We start from the raw sequence: 25905 nt of genomic DNA on the forward strand, positions 1-25905 counted from the left end.
GGTCGCTTCAAAAGTATGACGGCGGTGTCCTGAGATACAAGTTGAACCCTTTTGTGCACCCTATAACCTAATACAATAGTAGCTATCTAGCCTTCTCTTCGCTAGCTAGCTAGCTTTCTATCTATTTGAGTTACTTCCGGGTTGAGTGAACGCTGGCGCATGTGGCTGCCGCTGTTCACCCGCAGAAAAACTGATCCTGCGACTGTAAAGTGACCTTGAGAGTTTAGAAAGGCGCTTAGAAATGAAATGGATTATTATTATTATTATTATTATTAGCGATCTAGCTAGCTCGATAATGAAATGCATTATTGTTGTTATTATTATTAGCTAACTATTAGAAAGATAGCTAGCTAGCTATCTATTTGAGTTACTTCCGGGTTGAGTGAACGCTGGCGCATGTGGCTGCCACTGATCACCTGCAGAAAAACTGATCCTGCGACTGTAAAGTGACCTTGAGAGTTTTGAAAGGCGCTTAGAAATTAAATGGATTATTATTATTATTATTATTATTATTATTATTAGCTATCTGGCTAGCTCGATAATGAAATGCATTATTGTTGTTATTATTATTAGCTAACTATTAGCTAGCTAGCTATCTTTCTATCTATTTGAGTTACTTCCGGGTTGAGTGAACGCTGGCGCATGTGGCTGCCGCTGCTCACCCGCAGAAAAACTGATCCTGCGACTGTAAAGTGACCTTGAGAGTTTAGAAAGGCGCTTAATAATAATAATCCATTTCATTTCTATTATTATTATTATTATTATTAGCTATCTGGCTAGCTCGATAATGAAATGCATTATTGTTGTTATTATTATTATTAGCTAACTATTAGCTAGCTAGCTATCTTTCTATCTATTTGAATTACTTCCGGGTTGAGTGAACGCTGGCGCGTGTGGCTGCCGCTGCTCACCTGCAGAAAAAAACTGATCCTGTGACTGTAAAGTGACCTTGAGAGTTTTGAAAGGCGCTTAGAAATGAAATGGATTATTATTATTATATTATTATTATTATTATTATTATTATTATTATTATTATTATGTGGGTGAACTGAGCTAAATTTTGTTGTTTGCGACTCTGTCTTGTACTCGTTCATGGTGGAATGTTTCACTTCTGATGTTCGCCTTGCGCGGTCCGACATGATATGAAAAATTCATCACGCTAAATATGTAAATTGTATATGTTTGCGTACATGCTTCTTAATCCATATTTGATGCTACATGTTTGTGTTCAGACTTGCGCCGTGTACCTGAGCAGCACATTAGCTGAAGCACCGACACGCATCTTCCATTAAGTTTACGGCTTGTGCTCTCTGCCCTTTTTTTTTTTTTTTTTTTTTACATGGCCCCTACCGAGGATTTTCTTTATCTTGCATCTTTCTTTCTCTTTAAATCAGGTCGTAACGCTGCGCTCGGTAATGGCCGTAAAATGCTTGCGCTTCCATTAAAGATGTCCAAATTTGATTGGTTGTTCACCCACCTTGTGGTTATTTGGTTGAGAATGGCAGCGAAGACGCATATATTTTTCTGTAGATATGACATTTATTCGATATAACATTTAAATATACAGTGATACCTCAGATTACGAACTTAATTGGTTCCCAGAAAATGTGTGTAAGGCGAAAAGTGTGTCATCCAAACATTAACTTCCCATAGGAAACCTTTAAAAATGAGAATAATCTGTTCCCAGGTCCCCGTAAAAATTTTTTTTCTATGGAATAAGCCTTTAAAACTATACAAAATATACCTTATTTTATGTATAATAAATGTGCTATTGTATTGTAATTAAAGAAATAAACTGTCCTGTATAATAGTCATTTTATTTACCTTTGTGATGGCTCATCAAATATTTTGTTTTATTGGCTCCTCCATCCACATGCATAATTTACAGTATTTTCCGGTGTATAAGGCGCACCGGAGTATAAGGCGCACCCCCAATAAATGGTTAATTTTCAACCTTTTTCCATATATAAGGCGCACCGGCGTATAAGGCACACATTCAATGAATGAAAAAATATTCCCAAATATAATACTATATGAATATATATAAAAGTTTTCCAAATATAAGGCACACCCACATTATAAATTGAGGCTGGGCTTACGCACAACTTCTTCGAAATGGAGTCGGTGGCTGCTGACAGTCGTTGCGAGACCCGTTGTGGCTCAATATGACTTCACATATAAGGGTGTTTGGGTGCGCCTTATACAGCGGAAAATACGGTTTAAAAAATGTTTCAGAAAAACGCTCCTCAAATTTTGTAATTTGCTCCTCAAATTAAATAATTTATTGGCTCTTCAAAGAAAAAAATAGCAGCCCCCCCACGCCTCGCCCCCCTCCCAAAAAAAAAAAAAAAAAAAATCCCCAAAGCAATGCAGAAAATGCCCCGCAATCATTTTTCCAATCCAACTCATTGATTAGCGATGATTTCCTCATCACATCCCCAAATGAAAAACAAACCTGTATGTGCGTGCACACGCTTTTTTTTGCCATGCAACAACAGCTTTACATCTGTAATTGACACTCGATATCAGGCTCCTTACATCAGCCTGCGAGGGCCTTGCGGGTGGGAGATAAATGGCTGTTGAAGCACCCGAAACGAAGAGAAATAGACATTGTGGTTAAAAAGAGAGCAGATGAGCCCCATCAATTAGGGCTGATTTGAGGAATGGAAGTCGTGGCAGGGCATCGAGACAGTGAAGAAATCAACTGTGAGTCGTGGCAGGGGAAAAAAAATGGAGAGCTGCGCTAACGTGAGTGCGAGCGTGTGAAGCAGGAGGTTGTGAGCGATGGGCTTGTGGAGTGATGATCATTCTTGCGAAGAAGCTCAAGTGTTGGCAAGTCGCATCTCGACACTGATGCCGTCGGGCAGTTGGTGTCCACAAGCGCGCCGTACTCATCAATCCGCTGGAGGGGAATGTCGTTGAAATCAAGGCGTCCCGGGAATAGATGGCGAAATATGCATACGGTTTGGGTTGGATTGGATGTAACTTTATTCGTCTCGCAGTGGAGAAATTTACATTCACAGGATCGCACGCGCCAGCAGTCACTCAACCCCAAAGTCACTGAAATAGATAGAAAGCTAGCTCGCTCGCTAATAGATACAGTCGCGAATAGATAGCTACCTAGATAGCTAGATGGCTAGCCAGTCAGCTAGACAGCTAATAGATAGCAAATAGATAGCTAGCGAGCTAGCTTGATAGCTAGCTAGACTGTCATAAGGAATTCGGTCAAACGAAAATTCCTTAATCCGGAAAAAAAAATCGTATGTATTAACTTTTTTACCACTAAATGATAGAAAAGATCAATTCCCTACAATGGAAATTAAAACAGAATTACAATGCTTTATTCGTCTCGCAGTGGAGACATTTGGACACAAAAACATCTTCAACGTCTACCCCCTTTTTTTATTCTGTTGTCCAAAATTCCGTAACTTGAACCAAGGAAGGCACCAACGCGTTGGCTCCTTTTAGCTTTGACCCGAAAAAATAAATGGCGAGCTTCCCTAAACTACAAAAAGAATGCGATATTATCCGGTTCAAACCGGGTGGTTTGAAACAACTTTAATGAGCCACCTGGGGAATAGTTGGCTGTCAACAATACAATACACGAAGAAATGTAATTATACCTCCTGGACATTCAAAGTGAAGATCATCGTGAGTTTATGAGACTTGCGTAAATGTGTTTCGGTGAGAGAAAACGAGCACGTGTGATATTAATGGTGAAGGTTGATAAACTATAAATAGAGTGGGAATTGTCAGTGAGCGAACAGGCTTGTAAGGCCTCCCACAGACATACGACATGCGAGTGTATATTCAGAGACGATGATGAGAGCATGGAAACAAAAAAAAAAAAAAAAACATGGATATCGGTAGATGCTTGGAAAATGTTTAGCTTGCCTTACGACGTGACAACAAATCTGTTCATCTTCTAATATGGATGGTTTCCATTAGACCTGGATGGCGTAGCTTGGAATTGGTCCCAAATCGATTGCGACGTGGAGGGAAAAGAAAAGTGTAACTCTGTGTGTATCGATATAACTCTACCTATATATATATATATATATATATATATATATATATATATATATATATATATAGGTAGAGTTAAATGGCAACAAAGCCGTGTAAGGTATTAATTGGCCCGTTTCCACAGGCTGATTAATTCCTTACATGGAGCTTTGTCGCCCTCTTCTGCCTCTTTTTGGTCCTACATGAAGTTTTCAGACCAAAATACAGCAAAATGTGATGGAAGGACTGTTACAATGTGTCCTTTTTTCGGTCAGGGGCGTTCCTTCAGTGACGTAGGGTGAGGACTCGTCACCAACTCAAAAACAAAACTTCTGGAATATTCAGTGCGAGTCTTAAAACGTAAAATATAGCTATTTGCGATGGAATCTTTGTAAAATACGCTCAGTAGAAGTCATTTGAAGACATTTTACAAATTATGGACACAACTTGTCCGGAGACGTCGATTGTCCTTTAAAAATTGAGGCCATCTCCCCAAAATGTTACAGTCACAAGTAAAAATAATTCGGCATGATGTCAGCAAGGCGCAAAGACACGCACTCACGCCACGTGTCAGCATGTGTCACTGAGTTGCCTCAACCAGTGTCGGGCTTCACTTGACCCACGCTGTGATGGCCTGCTGTTTGGAGCCGCGGGCTGCCTACCCAGTGAGGAGCATCTGGAGCCCCAGACATTCCACTTCATTATTATTATTAGATATGACATAGTGCCTGGATTCACCGTGGACTATTTTTTTTTTTGTGTGTGTTGATAAACGGCTCAATATAAATGAGGTGTAATGTAATTATGGCCCTGGGTGTTTTCCTTGAGGAACATGTAGCTTGATAGATTGTTATATCCAAATCCCATTATGAATGGTAAATTAATTTACTTTGTGTTTACCGTATTTGCACCTGATACACCGGAAAATACGGTACTTAACTCATTCACTGCCAGATGTGCAAAAATGTGTCCCGAACCCACAGAATATTGAGTTTTAGGACGATATAAAAATTCAATGCAGCGTAAAAAAAAAACTTTAAACTCTCTTCTTTCATCAGAAAAAAAGAGTTAATTCTTAAATGACAGGGGTCTGGAGTTATTTGAGCCTGAAATGGGGGCAACTGGATAAATGCAATACATACATATTGATTTATATAGCGCTTTAACAACAATAGCTGAATCTGTAATAAAGCGCTAACATGAAAAAAAGAGAAATGCTGCACCCTTGTGGAAGGGAAAAAAACATGGCCACAGGTCTGGCTAAGTGCTTTATCGGCACCCAAGCGATAAAAAAACAAAACCCGAACTAATTCTGGAATGGCGCTCTAAATCTATTCGCTATCTAACTAGCTAGCTGGCTACCTATTTAGCTATCTATTTGCTATCTATTCGCTATCTAACACGCTAGCTAGCTATCTATTATTATCTATTCGCGAGCTAGCTAACCTATCGATTTGAGTTATTCCGGGTTGAGCGCATGTGGCTGCCGCTGCTCACCCGCAGAAAAACCAATCCTGTGAATGTAAAGTGTCCTTGAGAGTTTTGAAAGTGGCTTAGAAAGGAAATGTCTTGTGTTATTATTGTTATTATTATAAGTTTGTGAATGGTAATGAATCGGTTAAATCAATTGTTGTTAGCACAACGAAAGCATGTGTAGCCTTCATTGTTCCCCTTATATTTCACGCGATCTTCTCCTGATAATCATGATGACTCGACAGACAAAACGAGTTTCCGCTGAGTAAATTTGTCGCGGATAAAACGACATTGAATTATATCAAAGGAGGCCATTATACATTCGGTATAATGAGCGGAAGCATTTTATGAACTAGCTAAGCCTTCAAGGCTGGATTTAACTAAGCCATCATGAGCCAAATGGTTTCATTGTTTCCACAAATAAGACTTCTTCATTTTAATGCCGCGAAGCCCTCGCGGGACTCATTCATACCTTAACCTGACCGTAAACCCCATTGTGGAATCGTCGCTTCTCGGCCTTCCTCTGGTCTCGCATCAAATCAGACTCCACCCCCTTTTGTGTTTTGATTGTGTTGTTCGTTCTTGATTGAATAATGTTACATCCACCAAAGACACTTTGTCCTTAATGTCATTAAGAACATAATCAGAAAATAGGGACGCTCTGTATATAGTATCGGGTAAGATATGAGTCCAAGGTAGAGGCTTAAAGGACAATCGACAGTATTTTTTTTAAATATATATATACCAATAAAATTGACTTGAAGGACAACCAACACCATTTTTTTGTTTCCTAACCGACAAAAGAAAAACGTTTTATAGCATCTAAAATACCCAAAACACGCAGGCTGATATATTTAATCAAATGCAAAACACAGATAAAAATGAATTAGTGTCCCAAAACTACTTCAAAATGACAGCGGAAATGGCGAGTTTCAGAAGGTCCCGCCCCCTTGTTCGTGACGTCACGCAAGCACGTCTTCGCCTTGCTCTAGAATCAAAACAATAACTTCAGATTCGGAGAAGATGCTTTCTTGTTACTCATCCAGTTATGAATATGATTCAAATAGTTCTGAAGAGGAAAGCATACATGTTTGCAATCGATTAAAGAAGTCCTTCGGTATCAATTCGAGCCGTCTGGACGGCAATGTAGCTCCCCGAAAATGCACAAGATGGCCCCCAAGCTCCGTTGGAAATGGGCTGATTTGTCTGCTGGGAATTTGTGTCAACTAGTATCAAATATAATAATATTTATGTGTTTTCCTTCTAATTTCGCCATCAAATCGGATCAACACGAAGTTTTCAGACCAAACAAAGTACCCAAAATGCATTGTGTGTCGCTTTCTCGGTCAGGGGCGTTCCCTCCGTGACGTCACGAACGTCATTGTAAAATGCGGTCAGTAGAAGTCAGTTGAAGTGATCTTACAAATTATGGACGCAACTTGTCCGGTGGAGGTGTCGGTTGTCCTTTAACCAATGTAACATACCACCGCCAAAAAACTTCCGTCTCTGTTCCATATGTGCTTCCTATATATTCCTCACTCTCCGCCACGAGGGCTTTTACGCATTGTCGGATTCCGTGCGTCTGTGATCAAGAAGAAATGTTGCGCTTCGGGCCTGCGGCCTTGTTGCTATGGTAGAACTGGTGAAAGCGGGTAGGCAGCGTCGACGGTAATGATGGAAACAAATGCATGGGATGGCGCTTTGATCCACGCCGCAGTTTCACCCACGGGATCATTTGGTGGTGACTTTTAAATGGAAAACAATTTGAGTGCACGGTCATGCGTACGTACATGTGAGTGCATGTGCAAATTGGTGACATGGATGTGAAGACTGTAAATTACAGGTGTTATTTTTTTATTATATATATATATATATATATATATATATCAGCACCTGACAATTTATTGACTAATTTACTAATTTACTAATTTATTTATTTGCTCAGTCATTTACTTCATGTATGTACAGTATGTATGTAGGCATGTATCTATCTCGCTATCTAGCTAGCTATCTAGCTAACTACAGTATTTCTCTATCTAGCTATCTATATAGCTAGCTATCTAGCTATCTACTATGTAGGTATAAATGCATCTATCTCGCTATCTAGCTAACTATCTAGCTAGCTATCTAGCTGTCTAGCTAGCTAGCTAGATAGCTAGATACTGTAGATAGCTAGATAACTAGCTGTCTAGCAATCTAGCTGTCTAGCTATCTAACTATCACAGCTAGATAGCTAGCTAGATACCTATCTAGGGACCTGTCTAGCTATCTAACTATCTCGCTAGATACTATAGATAACTAGACAGCTGGCTAGCTATATACTGTAGATTGCTAGATACTGTAGATAGCTAGATACAGTATCTAGCTATATAGCTATCTAGCTGTCTAGCTATATAGCTAGCTAGGTACTGTAGATAGCTCGCTAGATAGCTAGCTAGATACTGTAGATAGCTCACTAGATAGCTAGCTAGCTCTGGTGATTGGATTGGATTGGATTGGATATGCCTTTATTAGTCTCACAGTGGAGAAAGTTACGTTGCTCTTTCACAACCTCCAATTGGAAGTTTTTCAATAAATTATTATTTAGCATAAATAAATCGTACGTACACAAACTCGCAAAAATGTAGAAAATATGTTGTTTTAATATCGCGTGTGTGTCTGTGTATGTGTGTGTTTATAAATATTGTTTTGCATGTATTCATAAATGTAGATATTACCGTGCCGGTGTGTGGCCCGCTTATTACATTTCTCTTCAGTCATACCAATTAATTTCTTCACCTGGAAAAATAACAATTTCACATCATCAGAATGCTTTTTGGTTGACAATTATGTGCCACCCTCAAACAAACATTCAACCTAACAATAATGTAAATTTCTCCACTGTGAGACTAATAAAGGCATATCCAATCCAATCCAACAATGAACCGCGTTTTATACATCGGCATTTATGAGTGTGTGTTCGATGCAGATAACTTGTCGACATTAGCCAAGCACCAACGCAACTTGCTTTTTATGTTTGACTTGTAGTTCACAATGTGAATGTAAAATGGCAACCTTGAGCACACAGTCATTTATTATTTTGTTGTTGTTGTTTTTTGTTTTTTTGTTTTAAATCTCGTCAGTACAATTGCGAGTGTATTACCGATGGAGAAAACCAAGCACACGATTCACTTCTATTAGATTAAAATCAGATGAGTGAATGCAATTTCAAAAGTAAATCCCGTCTGATTGGAGCTTTGCTTTATCCAATATGAAATTCCGTCAGCTGCGAACAGGTCTGTGATGTAAGTGCATCCCCCCCCAACCCACCGAACAGGCTGCTTTTGAATTCACCGAGCAATCCGTCATAAAAATACAAGAAAGCCGAGCAAAAATCAAAGTTTTTAATTATCCGTTGATCAATATGTAGAGCACCTTGAATTCACTGAAAACACATACACATGCCGTACATGATGCCCTTAAACTTGAGGTGTACAGTATTTGTTACAAATGAGGTTATGAATGTAGTACAGTGATACATTTGCTTACGAACTTAATTGGTTCCCAGACAGAGTGTGTAAGGTGAAAAGTGTGTATCCCAAAAATTAATTTCCCATAGGAAACCATTAAAATGAGAATAATCCGTTCCCAGGTCCCCAGAAAACGTAATTTTATACATTGTAATTTTATAAGCCTTAAAACTACACAAAATATAACATATGTATAATATGGTTATGATTATGTATAATAAATGTGCTATGGTGTTATAATTCAATAAATAATAATAATTTAATAATAATAATAATAATAATAATAATAATAAAGTCGTTTTATTTACCTTTTGTGATGGTCGTTGATGGCTTGATGGAATGGAATGGCCGGTTTCATCAGCATTAAACACTTGATGAGGAACGTAACCTTCTTCTTTCACCATCTTGAGAAATGATCCCTTGTAGGTGCTTTCTCTGCGATAATTGTACCTAGTTCATCATCAGTTCTGTTCTGTATAGCTGGGTTGATAGCTTTTTGCATCAAGTGTACGGATGGCTTGTACGGGTTATTTGTGCAGCCTGATTAATGGGAATTTTAACCTTGCAGTCTACACTCTGCCTTTGAACTATCAAAGTTGAAATCCATTTTCTCGTTCTCTCTCTGTCATCTGCCTGTCTCTTCAATGTTTAAACCACCTCCCCTCACTGCTGCGTTCTTGACCAATCACGTGGCTTTAACGACAATTCGGACAAAAAAAAGTCGTCTGCCATTTTCTTGTGAGGAGAACGGGCTCATTCGCGAACAACACATCACTCATTGTGGCGCTCTGTGTGTATCCCGAAAAATAGTTCGTATGCCAAAATGTTCATAAATTTAACATTCGTAAACCGAAAAGTTCGTAAGCCAAGGGGTTCGTAAACAGAGGTATTACAGTAAAGTCTCGTTATATCGATATTCACGGGAGTCCGAAAAAATATCGATATAACCGGGACTATCGATATATCCGACCCTGCGCGCATGTAATTTTCTCCTTGCGTTCATAGAAATAGTATCGTAATAAGCGGTACTATCGATATAACCGATATCGATATAACGAGACTTTACTGTACTATATTTTTAGTTTTTCGGGTCCACGGGACTCGTCGTGGTCTCACTGGGCGTTTTCCCCTTTTGATGCATTTCATTCCAAGACCGTCCTTCTGGCCTGAACTAACTCAGATGCTCACGTTAAACCATCATGTCGGACATGAAGTGGAGAAACTGGTGGCCCGTGGGCTGATTGCGGTCTGCGGGACATATTCTACAGGCCCCTTGATGCTTCTTTATTAAGCCATTGTTTCCTGGTAGATGACATTGCCCTGATGTTATCTTGTAGTTCCCCCCCCCTTTCCCCTGAGAGGCCATGGTTCAAGCATGCCCTATTATTTTTCTCGAGCTTTGAGCAAAATGAGAAAAAAAAAATGGCGGAGGGTTGACAAACTATCCAACTGGTTGCCTTGACTGACTCTTGAGTTTCACCCCTTTCAGCCAGACAATAAGCTTTGGGTTGTGGAGTCTCACCCTTGATCCTTGTCACCCCGCCTTACGCAACGCCCGCTCTCATTCCAGAAACAAGCTTATCGACAGGAGAGACGACGTACTGCAGCTGATAACTTATTTGAGAAAGGAGGTTAAGGGCTCGTCTCCATTTAGTCGTAGACCTCCGGGCCCTCTTGCTGTGACTCCGTCACGCTTTAGTGCATTTGTTTGTCTTCATGATGCATCCAGCAATTGGATATGATGTCATGCATGGGCAGTGACAGAGATTGTTAAGGGATAGAAAAACATGTGAAGCCAAGAGGGCAATACGCTATCTTTCTATCAATCGATCTATTTATCTAGCTAGCTGGACAGCTCTCTATGTTGTTAGCTTGCTGGCTAGTCAACAGATAGTGAAGAGGACAATACACTATCTTTCTATCAATCAATGTATTTATCTAGCTAGTTGGTTGTTTATCTCGCTAGCTGGACAGCTCTCTATGTCGTTAGCTTGCTGGCTAGTTAACAGCGAGTGAAGAGGGCAAAACGCAATCTTTCTATCAATCGATCTATTTAGCTAGCTAGCTGGACAGCTCTCTATGTTGTTAGCTTGCTGGCTAGTCAACAGATAGTGAAGAGGACAATACACTATCTTTCTATCAATCAATGCATTTATCTAGCTAGTTGGTTGTTTATCTCGCTAGCTGGACAGCTCTCTATGTCGTTAGCTTGCTGGCTAGTTAACAGCGAGTGAAGAGGGCAAAACACTATCTTTCTATCAATCAATGTATTTATCTAGCTAGTCTGTTGTTTATCTCGCTAGCTGGACAGCTCCCTATGTCATTAGCTTGCTGGCTAGTTAACAGCGAGCGAAGAGGGCAAAACGCTATCTTTCTATCAATCGATCTATTTAGCTAGCTAGCTGGCTATTTACATAGCTAGCTGGATAGTTCTCTATATCGTTAGCTTGCTGGCTAGTTGACGAGTGAAGATGGCAATGTGCTATCTTCCTAACAATCAATCTATTTAGCTAGCTCAGTGGCTATTTATCTTGCTAGCTGGATCGCTCTCTATATCGTTAGCTTGCTGGCTTGTCGACAGCGAGTATAGAGGGCAATACGCTATCTTTAAATCAATCGATCTACTGTATTTAGCTAGCTAGCTAGCTGGCTATTTATCTAGCTTGCTGGATTTCATTACCAGAGCACATGAATGTCATCACGTTGAGGCAGCGACTAAAGGGTCTTATCTTGATCTCATTTTCTCTTGTATTACAGCTCCAAAATGTCATTTGCACGTTTTATGCACAGCATACTAAGCCGTTGATGGATCTCCCTTAAAATATCGTCCATATGTCCTCTTTTAGCGACCATGTGTCATTTTTTTCTGCAATTTAAACACTGCAGTGTCTAAAACATACAGGACAAATTAAGAATAAATAATGCTGGCTTACCCCTAATTGCGACAATGCATCTGAAACGACGTTGATTTTGAGCGTGACTAGCCTTCTGGTGTACCCACATTGGCCACTGGGGGCAGTACAAACTCCAAATAAAATAACATTCTGCCGATCACAAATACTACTACTACTACTACTACTACTACTACTACTACTAATAATAATAATAATAATAATAAATTGCATTTCTAAGTGCCTTTCAGAACTCTCAAGGTCACGTTACAGTCATAGGATCAGTTTTTCTGTGGGTGAGCAGCGGCAGCCACATTCGCCAGCGTTCACTCAACCCGGAATAACTCAAATAGATGGAACGTTAGCTAAAAAAAAAAAAAATATTCTTGTAACGTTGATTCCAATGGAAAGATGCAAATTTGTCCGTTTCAGCCACTCCAAATCTCCCTTTGTTTTGATGTGGCATTTTGACAAGCACATCCAATTTGATTCTCAGTCGACTCGACTCAAGGTGACAGCGTCGTATACGACGGCTAAGGACAAGACGCTTGCTATAAATACGGTTTGCGTTTGGGATGATGGCCGGCCCTGCTTGGAGGAGACACGCCGATAGAAACTACAGCATATGGACACGTTCCAATTCCAACACCTGTCACAGTTAATTTTCCAAGGACCTCATTATTATGCGGGCAGGAGAAAATCATCATTGAGGCCAACCAAGCGGAAGGCGTGCGCTGATTTGATGGCAACGCTGAATAAACGTTCGATATGATTGGCAGAGGTTTTCATTGCCGACGCTAATTGTACAGTATGTGTGACGATTGATGAAAGGGACTATTGACATTTGAGGCAATGAGAAGGCGGATATGTAATCAGTATTCGGTACTATCTCATGTGAATTCTGGAGGCACAGTAACAAATTATGTTTTTGTCCAAATATTTATCCCTGGGAGATTAAATCTAGTTAATTTTGGGTTTTTTTTGTACTTGTTTATGTTCTTCTCTCTCATATAACGATGCAAGGTTTCTTCAGCTGTCATCTGTACTTCTTATCCAAGAGGCTTCGTCAGCTAACTAAAATCTTTTGCTGGTAGTTTCGGCCCTATATACAGTAAAGTCTCGTTATATCGATATCGGATATATCGATAGTCCCGGTTATATCGATATTTTTTCGGACTCCCTTGAATATCGATATAACGAGACTTTACTGTATATATATATATCCCTACTGTCCAAGCGTGGCGGTCCCTGCTCTCAGGTTGGGGGGAGCAGAGGACTACTCCCTGCGGCTACACTGATTACTTCTATTGTCCTGACTGATTACTTCTGTTGTCCTGCCTGAGTATGGGGTCTACGACTGGCCTGATTGCCCCATTTGCTCTAGTATCACCTCATCAGCGTAACAAAGTCTATGTTGCTTAAGAAGTCTGTTGTAGGAACGATCCAAATTGAACCTCACCCCACCATGGCGATTTAGTGAAGGGTTTTGCTGTTTTATGAAAATAGCTTCTTTTACTCCCCTTTCAAACCATCTATTTTCTTTTGCTAAGATTTTAACCTCATTGTCGTCAAATGAGTGGTTGCTAGCTTTTAGGTGCATATGTATTGCAGATTGAGGCCCACTAGTATTATCCCTGCGATGTTGATAGTCTTTTTTTGGGTAATTTGTTTAGTCTTCCCAATGTATTGCTCTTTACAATTTTCATTTTTGCAACATATTGAATAAACTACATTACTTTGTTTTTCATTTGGCAGCCTATCTTTTGGATGCACTAATTTTTGCCTTAGTGTTTATCGGTTTGAAATAAGTAGGAATTTTGCAACACAAAATTCCCACTTATTACTTGCAACACAAAGTTCCTACTGCTGTACGACTGAGAGCTTACACAAACCTCTCTCATTGAAATAATTAACCTGAAACAATTTAAATAACAGGCAAATGAAATTTGTCGAGCAAGAATTGATTATGAGCTGCACTTTAACGGCTTTGATGTTCCACCCCGGTCGCCCGAGTGTTTACACTCAAGCGCCTTCCGTCAGGCAAATAATTACCGACGAATGATTCAATAACCTCACCTACGACCTACCCAGATGATTTCTCGCGAGCAGCGCAAATAGGTTGCTTTCTTGAAGCTCATCGGTGCGTGGAACGTACAGCTGGGATCGCTGATAAGGCGCTTTACAAGATGTATTGATGTCTTTGCCATTTCATGGTTTGTGCAATGCAAGAATTACGCAACCACATTGACCTAGAACATTTAAAAAGCAGCGTTCAACAAATCAAAAGATTGATCCCTATAAAAGGTGTATTGGATGCAGAGGAGCTATTGTCGTGCACGTGCATGTCACTCCTAGGCCTTCAGTAGTGCTATGTCTGAATCACTCCACAGCTGCGAGTGCGGTGTGATTTACTACAAATCCACTAGAGGGTGCCATTAGCAAAGGAATAACTTGTGACTTGAAAAACTTAAGAAATACTGTCATTAAACTGATCAAATTTTTACTCTGAACGAGTGGATTCATAATAACCGCGTAAAATTGCGATATTATTTGCTATTTTTGCTAGCTTCGGAGCTGTCCAACCTAAATAATATCATCTATTCTGATAAATTCCATCTTGAAAACAGATTTTACAGTATTTCTGCATCCAAAATCGCTATTAAATCAACACAAAAACATTTTATCTGCTTATTTAGCTCGCTACGGATTCAGTGTACTAGCTCTGGCCTTTATGCGCTTATCGCATAGCAGCTAGTGATACTATGATTGACTTGTGACTAGCCAATCACAATTTACAAAAACTCTTTGGAGCAGGCCTCAGATTGCCAACTCGAACTGTGATTGGTTAAAACAACAATTTCATCGACATTGATTCTTAGGCTCCAGGGCCTGCAGAACTGATTGTGAAGGCATCCAGGTCGATTTCTGACCCTGGTAACAAATGATGGCTGAAATGTGATTGGTTAAACGCAGCACAACAGGGGAAAAGTAATTAAAGGAAGCTGAAAGACAAATTGGGCCAGTAGAGAAGGCCTTGAAAAGTTATTGAAAAGGCATAAAAAAAACTAAACTAAATCCACTTATCAGCCAGAAACCGATGATTTTGGGAGGACGCTACCGGCTTCTCTAGCTTCTCCGGCAAAAACATATTGAACTTATGTCCCCCGATACTTTGATCCTTTGATCCTAAAAATGGATCAATGATGCGAGTGTTATTTCCCTGGTGGTCACCATTGCCCCACATTCCTAATTATGCAATCACGTCCCCAAACTGCGCGGTATGAACTTCCTGCCTCCCCAACGTGAACCTTGCGACTTTTTTATATGGGCCAACAAATTAGATCAAGCCTGAAATAAACGTCACACAATTAAAATGGCCGACCGACTATGTCCAACTAAAAGCAGACCAGGATTTGCTTCAAATGCACACAAAGTGAAATTCAGGACCTATTGAAGTTTGACTGTTTTTTTATTTTATTTTTGTCATTGCCACAATGGGGCATGTGGATTAATATTTTATACATTGAAGGTGAGAAAAGAATCGATGTTACGAATGTTGTGAGGAAGTGAGTTCGAGAGTTTGGGCGCAGGGCAGCTGAAAGCTCTGTCCCCCATATGCTGAGACGGGCAGGGGGGCATACAGAGGCGGAGGGAGGAAGAGGATCTGAGGGAACGAGAGGGAATAGAAATTTGAAGGTCAGATAGGTATGGGAGGGAGCAAGGTTATGGATAGCTTTAAATGTATAAAGAATAATTTTATTTTATTTTTTTTGCTCTTATGTCACAAATTCCTGTAGTCGGAAGAGATGATGGAGGATGATCGGCACCTCAAGGGAACGTGGACTAGAATAGACATGGAGTTCAGTTCTCTCTTGCGTCAAAATTTGCAGCACAAAGATTTCTAAAATAAAAAAAAAGGATGTTCCACTGAGTGAAAGGCAAAGTGGCATTTGATGTGATGATAAAGGAAATTAACAAGGCGGCAAAAGAAGAAAGTGGGATGAAAGTGGTGGAACATAAAAGTGTGTTAGGTGAAGTGCTCCACGTGTAAAAGCTTTATTAAAGGAACCATATAGAAACGGGAGGACCATTGAGCGTCGAATATATGTCAGATGAAGGATGCTTCCCAAGGCTGTTCAACCAGCAAGTGGGCAATTTATATCATGACGCAACAGGCTGCTAATCCTCTACTTATGTAAACACTTGACTGCAATTCAAATGAAATGCAGATTGAAAGGCGAAAGAGCGCTGGCATCTTTCGCCAGAAGACAAAGAATGTCTGCGGGGAGACGACATGCTCTTGTTTTTTTTTTTACCACAAAGTCCTTCGCTCTGTGGCCCGAGGTCCAATTGGCAGGGGAACATTGTGGATGCCAAACAAAGCTGAAATGACCTCATTGCATCGGATGTAAGCGGGGGAGGGGGGGGGGGTAGGTAGCGAGGGAGGAGGGATGCGGTAAAAGGTTGTCATCAACAACCATAATGAGGAAAACATTCCCGACCTGTTGGAAAAAACGGGCACATTCATCATATTTCTTGTCATTAGATCATGGCAAGGTTATTGCATTCTTGCGTATAAATGTGTTTACTCCAATATCCCAATGCAGAAAAATATTGAAGAACAACTTCAAGGGTGAAGCATTTATCACCTGCAAAAAAATCAGTGACTGAATTTCGACCACATCATGGATGGATGGATATACAGTAAAGTCTCGTTATATCGATATTCAAGGGAGTCCGAAAAAATATCGATATAACCGGGACTATCGATATATCCGACCCTGTTTGCATGTAATTTTCTCAGTGCGTGCATAGAAATAGTATCGATATAACCGGGACTATCGATATATCCGATATCGATATAACGAGACTTTACTGTATATTATATATCTATCTATCTACAACAGGGGTGTCAAAGTCATTTTTTGCCGCGGGCCACATTGTAGTTATGGTTTCCTCTCGAGGGCCGTTATGAATTTGGGGAACCCATTAGAATGTTTAAATCCCTTCAAATATTACATATAGAGCACACAGCAAATTAATGAATAACTCGTTTTCAAATCTGAAGTCAAGAATAATGACTTTTATTGTGGTTGACATCCACAAATATGAAATTTTGGCTCAGATTTTAGAAATCATCATGGAATTTAACAAGTTTGATTTGCTTTCGCGGGCCGAAAAAAAATGATGTGGCGGGCCGGATTTGGCCCGCGGGCCTTGACTTTGACACCTGTGATCTACAGTATCTATACTATAGATAGACACTTATAAAAAAAAAAAATCCTTGTCTCACTCCTTGGGTGGTGTCCGTCCTCCATTTTGGCTCGAGTCCGCTACCAGAAGCCATGAAGCTTGAGGGTTATGTGCAGTATCCGTGCTGTTCCTAGCAGTTGCTCAAAAACAAACATCGACAGAATCTCTATATAATGTATGTCCTTTTTTTGTGTCTATATCGTCCCTCACAGAACCGACTTCCTGAGCATGAAGAGAAGCTGCGACTCCCCTCACCGCAGCCTAAAAAGAAATGACATAACCCGGATGACCTGCTAATCAACCATGATAGCCCTAAAGCTGTGACTGGCATTTGAAATCTGCCCCCCGCCCCACTCCCCACCCCCCCTTCTATACCCGACACGGTCCCGCCTCTTCTGCCACGATCCTTCCCAGACACCTTTGCTACTTCCTTTTCTCCAACAAACACGCCCTTCCCTTTTGCGCCTGCCCTGGCATTTCTCCACTGGATTACACGAACACTTCCATCTCCATCATGCAGAGTTTTTCCACCCCCTCGGGTTACATTGCTATTCTCTCCTCCCTCCTAATTGCCACCCGCTTTCCCACCGTGGTCAACGGGGACTGCTGGCTCATTGAAGGGGACAAAGGCTACGTGTGGTTGGCTATCTGTAGTCAGAACCAGCCGCCGTACGAGACGATTCCGCAGCACATCAACAACACCGTCCATGACTTGAGACTCAATGAGAACAAGCTGAAAGCGGTGCACTTAAACTCCATGTACCGCTTTACCAACCTCACAGACCTTAATCTCACCAAGAATGAAATCGGCTACATTGAAGATGGAGCATTTTCAGGACAGGCCAACCTCCAGGTGATCGGGCACGCCGAAAAACTCCAGAACCACCTAAACAATACGCTCATGCGGTGTTTATTAATGATTTTATTTAATTTTTTTGGTTCTTAGGTTCTTCAACTGGGCTATAACAAGCTGACCAACCTAACAGAGGGTATGATGAGAGGGCTCGGCCGCATGCAGTGTCTTTTCCTCCAGCATAACCTCATTGAGGTTATTGCCAGCAATGCATTCTGGGAGTGCCCAAGCCTTAGCAGCATTGATCTGTCATCCAACAAACTTGCCCGGATTGATCCGTCCACGTTCACTGTTCTCAATCGCCTCATGGTTTGTGAACTGGCCGCAAATCCATTCCACTGTGGCTGTGATCTTTACAGCTTCCTGAGCTGGCTGGAATCCTTCAACAACGTCACCCACACTTATGATCGACTCCAGTGTGAGACGCCGCGGGAGATGTTCGGCTTTCCCTTACTCAGCCCCATCGCGGCCGGTCACGCCGGTCGAAATGCCAAAAACATCTTGCATTCTCACTGCAGAGACGGAGTGATGATTCCTGGGATGACGTCCTTACCACCAGACCTGGACGGTCCGTCCGGAATCGGTCCGGAGATGTTTGGCGGGGTGGGACCTTACCACCAGCCCAACTCCTCCACATCCGCAGAAAACAGTTTCATTCCCAGCATCAAACTTCATCAGGTGTCCTTGTCGTCAGCCTCTCTCCTCGTACAGATCCCGAGGCCCTTCAGCAAAATGTACATCCTCACACAGTACAACCACACGTTCGTGTCCGATGTGATGACCCTCAAGAACAAGAAAGAGATGATCACCCTCAACAAGCTCAAACCGCACACCAATTACACCTTCTGCGTGGCGTCCATCCGTAACTCCCAACGGTATAACCACACGTGCCTCCAATTTTCCACCCGTTCCCAAAATGCGAGCAACATTCTACCCACGCCGTCAACCACCACGCATTACATCATGACCATTGTGGGTTGCCTATTCGGCATGCTCATCATTCTGGGCTTTGTCTACTACTGTCTACGTAAGAAACGTATGCATGATGAGAAAAAGAAGTCAATCTGCGTCAAGAAAACCATACTGGAAATGCGTTATGGGCCCGAGGTGGCGGCGGCGGTAGCTAAAGATCCAGCGGCGGTGCATAAGCTTCAGGAACACTCCAGAGAACATCACCAATATCACCACCACCACGGGGGTAAGCTTCCCATGTCGACGTCCTCCAGCTCTGGAATGCTTCACTCGGCGAACACCAGCTCCTCGAGGCTTTCCTCGATTCCCCAAGTGGAAAAAATGGCCACTGCCTTCTCAGAGGCCATGACGGGGAAAGGAAATTACATGGACGTCAGAAGCGGAGGGGCGGGGAAGGAGAGGCACGGAGGGGAGAGTGGCCATGGGGGGATGCGGGGGGAAGATTTAAGGGACGATGATGGCACCGATGTCGGAGATGACACGGATGACGACGGGCATGGCTCGGCGTCAGAGATCTCAACAATTGCCATGGAGGTGGACAAAGTCAACCAGATAATCAATAATTGCATCGATGCGCTCAAGTTGGATGCGGCCGCCGTTGCGGCTTCGGGTTCCTCTTCGAATTCTGCACTGTCGTCCACCAACCCGACCTCGCCCCCCCCGAACAGCACCTCCGCTCTTACTCGTGGTTTGATGACGCTTTCGCAAGGGATGACCGAATCCTGCCAAGCGAACAAAATTCCACCTCCGCCCCCTCTGCCACTCCCGGCTTTGAACACCCCGCTTTCTGAGCGCCCGGGGATCAGCGGTGGTGGATTTGTTGTTTCCCCTCCCTACAGGCCGCCTCCCCCAGCCAATGCCGTGCGCCCCATTCAGCGGCAAATGAGTGCGGATGCGGCTGTGGTGATAGTAAATTCTGTCAAGAAACAAGGCAGCACCGCCTCTTGCGGATCCGCGGGACGGGAAAGGGAGCGCGGAGGGCCTCGCGTCTATAGCCTGGATGTTCCGGAGCCTCGGAGTCCGGACGCTTGCAACCAACAACAACAGTACCAAGATCGTGCCAGTCCTGTGGGCTGCGGGGAACCCTTGGACAGACTGCCATTGGTGGGGAGTATGAGCTGCACGGGAGGGGGTGGCGGTGGTTGCGACAGTGGTGGTGTTGGTGCTCAACATCAAGAGAACCAAAACCCGCATCATTACCATCAACAACAACAGCAGCAGCAGCAGCAGTTGGAGGTGCAGCAAGACTACCACTGCTCAGAGCACCGCCACTCCGTCCCAGCTCTTTACTACGACGGCTCCCATCAGGGTTCCCCAGCCCAAAGGGTCTCCTTCCTGAAGCCACTCTCCCGTTCCCGTAAGGACGCGGCGTCCTACTCCCAGCTTTCACCAGCTCGCCACCATTCCAGTTATTCTGGCTACTCCTCCAGTCCAGAGTACTCCTCAGAGAGCACATTGAGGATCTGGGAGCGCTTTCGTCCCTACCGGAAGGGTCAGCGCGACGAGGCCTGTTATGTAACGGCTGGCAACGCCCTCCGAAAAAAGGTGCAGTTCGCCAAGGGCGAGGACCTCCATGACATCCTGGATTACTGGAAGGGTGTATCAGCACAGCAGAAGCTTTGACTGGAGGACCAATATTAAGCCTTGGGAGGAAAACGGTTTGTTTACATCTGGGTCTATGGTGCTCCTTGAGGGCTGGAGAAACTTCGTTGGACACAGTTAGGCCTTTAATTTGTTTTATTTTTGGCATGCTCAAGTGTATAGAGTATTATGCGTCAGCACGAACTGTGCAACTGTGCCTGGGATACCCGGAATCATAACTCACTGCGTTTATTTTTTACACTTCATGGTAGCACGGTTTTTGGATGATCCTAACTGCAAATTTGGTTTCTCTCCACAGGGGAGCCAAAGCAAACTGTGCAGTCTCGTAATATTTGTCCGGCCATTTTGTGATCTTTTCCTCAGTACTTACTCAGTGCCATGTTATTAGTCTTTGGGAAACCGCCACAGACCAATATGATATTGTGTTGATCCGAAAGATTTTGACAGTGATCACGTTTGACCGAGTCAAATGATGGCTTACCGCGAAACAACAGATGGGGCGGATGTATTTGTATTATAACAGCGGGATCCATCCAGGAAAAATAACTGCCAGTGTAAAGTGGGACCTGCTTCAAATGTTACCACAGAGGAAATTGATGCCGAAAATGTAGGAAAAAAAATAGTGTACTCCCAGAAAAAAACATCCCATTTTAGGTTTAGGGTGTGAAGAACGTCCGGATGATATCATGACGTTATTGCTTCAGGAAGACCAAGTAAAATGCATTCCAAATCGATTGCAAAAGTAGTAGGACCTCTGTTTCAACACATGTCCAACATTTCTTTTTAACTCATTCACTGCCAGACGTGCAAAAATGTGTCCACTCCAGTGCCAGGGTTTTTGTCATTGTCGGTTGAATTGCAGGAAACCACAGAATATTGAATTTTAGTACTACCTAAACATTCAATACAGTGTTAGAAACCTTAGACTCTCTTCTTTCATCTGGAAAAAAAGAGTCAATTCCTAAGTTATGTGTCTGGAGTTATATGAACTTGAAATGAGGGCGGCTGTTCAAAATACAATGCAGTACATACAGATTGGTTTATATAGCGCTTTAACACCTAAAGCTGGAGAAAAATGCTAACATGGAAAAAATGAAAATGTTGACCTTTTGTGGAAAAGGAAAACACTGCCAGAGGCCATGGCCAGTGCTGTATCAGCACCCAAGCATGACAAAAACAATACCTGAACAAATTTGGGAATAGCGCTCTACGTCAAATTTTCAACTCCCGATTAAATTCGCGAACGGCAGTGAATGAGTTAAGTTGTAGTTATTTCACATACGGTATATATATATACAGGTAACATCCGACTTACGACCAGCTCGACTTACGACCACCCGTACTTACGACCACGACCTCCAGACCCTATTTTTAAAATTTTAATTCTACACCTGGCCCCGCAACACGCAAGCCGGCCGGCAACGTGTACGACAATTTTGGCCAGCCAGCCAGCATCTCACTCTGGCACAGCAATCGACCGCGTGATGGCACCAGAGTTTGCGAGACATTTAGCTTCTGAATCTCTAGTCAACAACATTTTGAATGGATTTCAACTTACGACCATTTTGACTTACGATCGTTTGGACGGAATGGAACTCGGTCATAAGTTGGATGTTTTCATATATATATATATATATATATATATATATATATATATATATATATATATATATATATATATATATATATATATATATATTGGACCAAATGTCTTACATGTTTGCTTGCACTCAATGGCTTCAGTTTCCGTGTCGTAAGCGGGTGTCGGCATGCTTTGTCCGATTTTTATCGTCGATGTCTAAATGGATTGGAATGAATACTCGCGAGTGTCCTGTTTATGAAATATTTACCGCTGTTCCAATTCTTTCCACATCGCGATAGACACGGGCGAATGCACAAACAACAACAGCAGCATTACTCCTCGTTATTTTTCCAGACAACACATCACCATTTGTAATTATTCGAACGTAGCCCAGTGCCTCTTGCGACGACACAGCCATGATCTTGTTTATGGACCCAAAGTGTTTTTCTTCCCTTGGCTTTTTTTTTGTTTTCTCCATTGCAACAATCTGATTAGGATTTCCAAGCTGCCTATCTAAACTGCTGTGAAAATTTTACATTTATTGTTATTTATATTTATTTTATTTTCCTGACCCTCCAATGTGAAAACTGAAGTGATCCTTTCCTCGCATTTGTATTTAGGGCTGAAAACAAAAACGTGTTTGAAAGGCATTTCTAAATTCAGGACTTTGTTGACAAATATAATCAATCATATCATGAGCATATGTATAAAATATTTATGTGCACCTTATCTCCCAAAAAAAGGGGGTAGACTTTGATTTTATTCGAGCTGCCAATCAAACAAGTCACATGTTTACTTTCACGATTTTTCCCTTTGAGTCAAAATGTGAAATTCGGATCTTGTCAACCGCCAAAACTGTGAACGTGTTTTTCTGTGCAACGATTTCCACAATCAAAAGATTTGACCGAGCAATACGGCTTTTCATTTGTAACCATTTTGAAAGCCTGAGATTTATCGGTCCTAGGTAACTAGGACGGTCAATCAAAAGCAAGCAAATTGGTGATCGTATGAGCACAAATAGCTTGAAAGGACTCTCAAAGCAAAGTGTTTTATTGAGTCTGAAAAGGTGATCAATGAAGATAAGATGACAAAAAAAAACATTTTTGGGTGCACTGGAGTTATATTACAGTGATACCTCAGTTTACGAACCCCGAGGCTTACGAACTTTTCATTTTACGTTAAAGTCATGAAAATTTTACCTTGACATACAAACTATTTTTTGGGATACACACGGAGCGCCACAATGAGTGATGTGTCGTTCGTGACTGAGCCCATTCTAACAATAAAATGGCAGCCGACTGTTTTGTCCTCTATTCCCCGCCCCCAGTCTTCGCTTGAAGCCACATGATTGGTCAAGAACGCAGCAGTGAGGGGGGGGGGGGGTAAACAATAGACAGGCAGACAACAGTGAGAAAATGTATAGGAAACAGTGAAATTTGGACTCGTTTCAACTTTGATAGTTCAAAAGCAGAGTGTAGACTGCAAGGTTAAAATATCCCATCAATCAGGCTCCACAAATAACCCACATAAGCCATCTGTACAATTGATGCAAAAAGCTATCACCCCAGCTAAACAGAACACAATTGATGACGAACAAGGTAAAATTATGGCAGAGAAAGCACCTACAAGAGATCATTCCTCAAGATGGTGAAAGAAGAAGGCTCCGTTCCTCATCAGTGTTTAATACTCCATTCCATCATGCCATCAACGACCATCACAAAGGTAAATAAAACTACTTTATTATACCGTACAGTTTATTTCTTTAATTGTAGTACCATAGCACATTTATTATACATAAAATAAGGTATATTTTGTGTCGTTTTAAGGCTTAGGAAATTCGAAGGTAAAAAATTGTGTTTTATGGGGACTTGGGAACGGATTATTCTCATTTTAATGGTTTCCTATGGGAAATTAATTTTTGGGATACACACTTTTCGCCTGACACACTCTGCTTGGGAACCACTTAAGTTCGTAAGCCAAGGTATCACTGTATTTTGGTTTTTGTCTTCCCATACCGTCCTCAGCCGTCAACCCTGGCAAAATGAGTCACATTTACTCAATGAAGAGCAGTCTTGTATCGAGAAGGAAAATCAGGAGAGCAATGGGATGAGGTTTTTGCTACAATCCTTGCACACAAATTGCGGGTAATAGAATTTGGAATTCAGACTTGATCTCACACTGACCCTCTTCAAATTTTTTATTTTGATTTTTTTTTTGATGAGAAGCAATGACATATTCAAGTTAGAGTGCCCGTCGTATAAGCTCAGTCTGGCTTTAAAGGAATAAAAAGCAGCCAGTGCTTAAAAGCCCGAAAGAAGCTTTTACTGGGCTTTTCCTTGGAGAGAGATATTAATTAGACCTGACGGGAAGTGATTTCATCTCCCAAAAGTTCGCTGACTTTTTATTGAACTATTAAAGGTGGATATTTTAACTCATTCACTGCCAGTCGTGCAAAAATGTGTTGAGGGTTTTATCATTGTCACTTGAATTCCAGGACCCACAGAATTTAGAATTTTAGGACTACAAAAATAATGACGGAGGTATTTAAGGTGGAGGTGGGATTCCACCAGGGATCAGCTCTGAGCCCCTTCTTATTCGCTATGGTGATGGGCAGGCTGACAGACCATGTGAGACAAGAATCTCCTTGGACCATGATGTTTGCAAATGACATTGTGATCTGTAGCGAGAGCAGGGAACATGTGGGGGAGAAACTAGAGAGGTGGAGGTATGCCCTGGAAAGGAGATGAATGAAGATCGGTCGCAGCAAGACGGAATATATGTGTGTAAATGAGAGGGACCCAAGTACAAGAGTGATGCTACAGGGAGAATAGATAAAGAAGGTGGATGATTTTAAGTACTTGGGGGTCAACTGTCCAGATCAATGGAGAGTGTGGAAAAGAGGTGAAGAAGCGTGTCCGGGCAGGAGAAAAATGTCAGGTGTGATGTGTGATAGAAGACTTTCAGCTAGGATGAAAGGAAATGTTTATAAAACGGCGACACCAGCCATGATGTTTGGACTGGAGACAGTGCCGAAACCGAAAACATTGCCAGAGGTGCGGCCAGCGCTTTATCAACACCCAAGCATGAAAACAAAAAAAACAAACACATTCGGGAATGGCGAATCCTATTTTCAATTCCTGAATAAATTCAGGAATGGCAGTCAATGATGTCTTCATTTTTGGACTTATTTTTATTAATCTAAAGAAACTGCTCAAGTCAAGACCTCTGGCAATGTTTTCTCTTTTTCCATGTTAGCGCTTTGTTACAGCTGTTGTTAAAGCGCTATATAAACCAATACACACATATTGGTTTATCTAGCTGAATCTGGAACAAAGCGCTAACATGGACAAAACAGAAATGCTACCCCCTCTTGGAAAGAAAAAAAACATTGCCAGAGGCCTCGGCCAATGCTTTATCGGCACCCAAGCACGAAAAAAAAACACCCAAACAAATTCGGGAATGGCGCTTTGTGTCATATTTTCAATTCCTGAATACACTTGTGAATGGCAGTGAATGAGTTAATGCATTCCAGTCAAATGCTTGTCTTTTTTTGTGTTTTTTTTTGCTACATTGCTCTGAAATTGTATCTGAAAAGTGCAGTCAAAATGCTTGACTGATTTTTTGGCCACTTGTCACACTTGACAGTCAAAACACTTCCCACGCACTTTGTGAAGAAAAAAAAAAGTTGATTCCAGCTGCCGTATCGACAAGTCATTTGAAATCCAGACATTATCAATGCCTCAAATGTGTTTCTACCGTTCAACT

The 25905-nt window shown here is 41.8% G+C and overlaps 1 protein-coding gene across 1 annotated transcript in view; it reads left to right on the forward strand.

Annotated features, from left to right (window-relative positions):
- elfn2b (extracellular leucine rich repeat and fibronectin type III domain containing 2b) overlaps window positions 1-22164 on the forward strand; it is a 40860-nt gene extending 18696 nt beyond the window's left edge. The window contains exons 3-4 of the mRNA XM_089019402.1: window positions 17344-17984; window positions 18078-22164. Of these exons, the coding sequence (XP_088875528.1) occupies window positions 17646-17984; window positions 18078-20579 (2841 nt within the window). The 5' untranslated portion in view covers window positions 17344-17645 and the 3' untranslated portion in view covers window positions 20580-22164. The remainder of the gene's footprint in view (window positions 1-17343; window positions 17985-18077) is intronic.
- Window positions 22165-25905: the final 3741 nt, after the last annotated feature.

The sequence above is a fragment of the Hippocampus bargibanti genome, linkage group LG17, assembly GCF_051943395.1.
Source record: "Hippocampus bargibanti isolate YZ-2025 linkage group LG17, ASM5194339v1, whole genome shotgun sequence".
Classification (NCBI taxonomy): Eukaryota; Metazoa; Chordata; class Actinopteri; order Syngnathiformes; family Syngnathidae; genus Hippocampus; species Hippocampus bargibanti.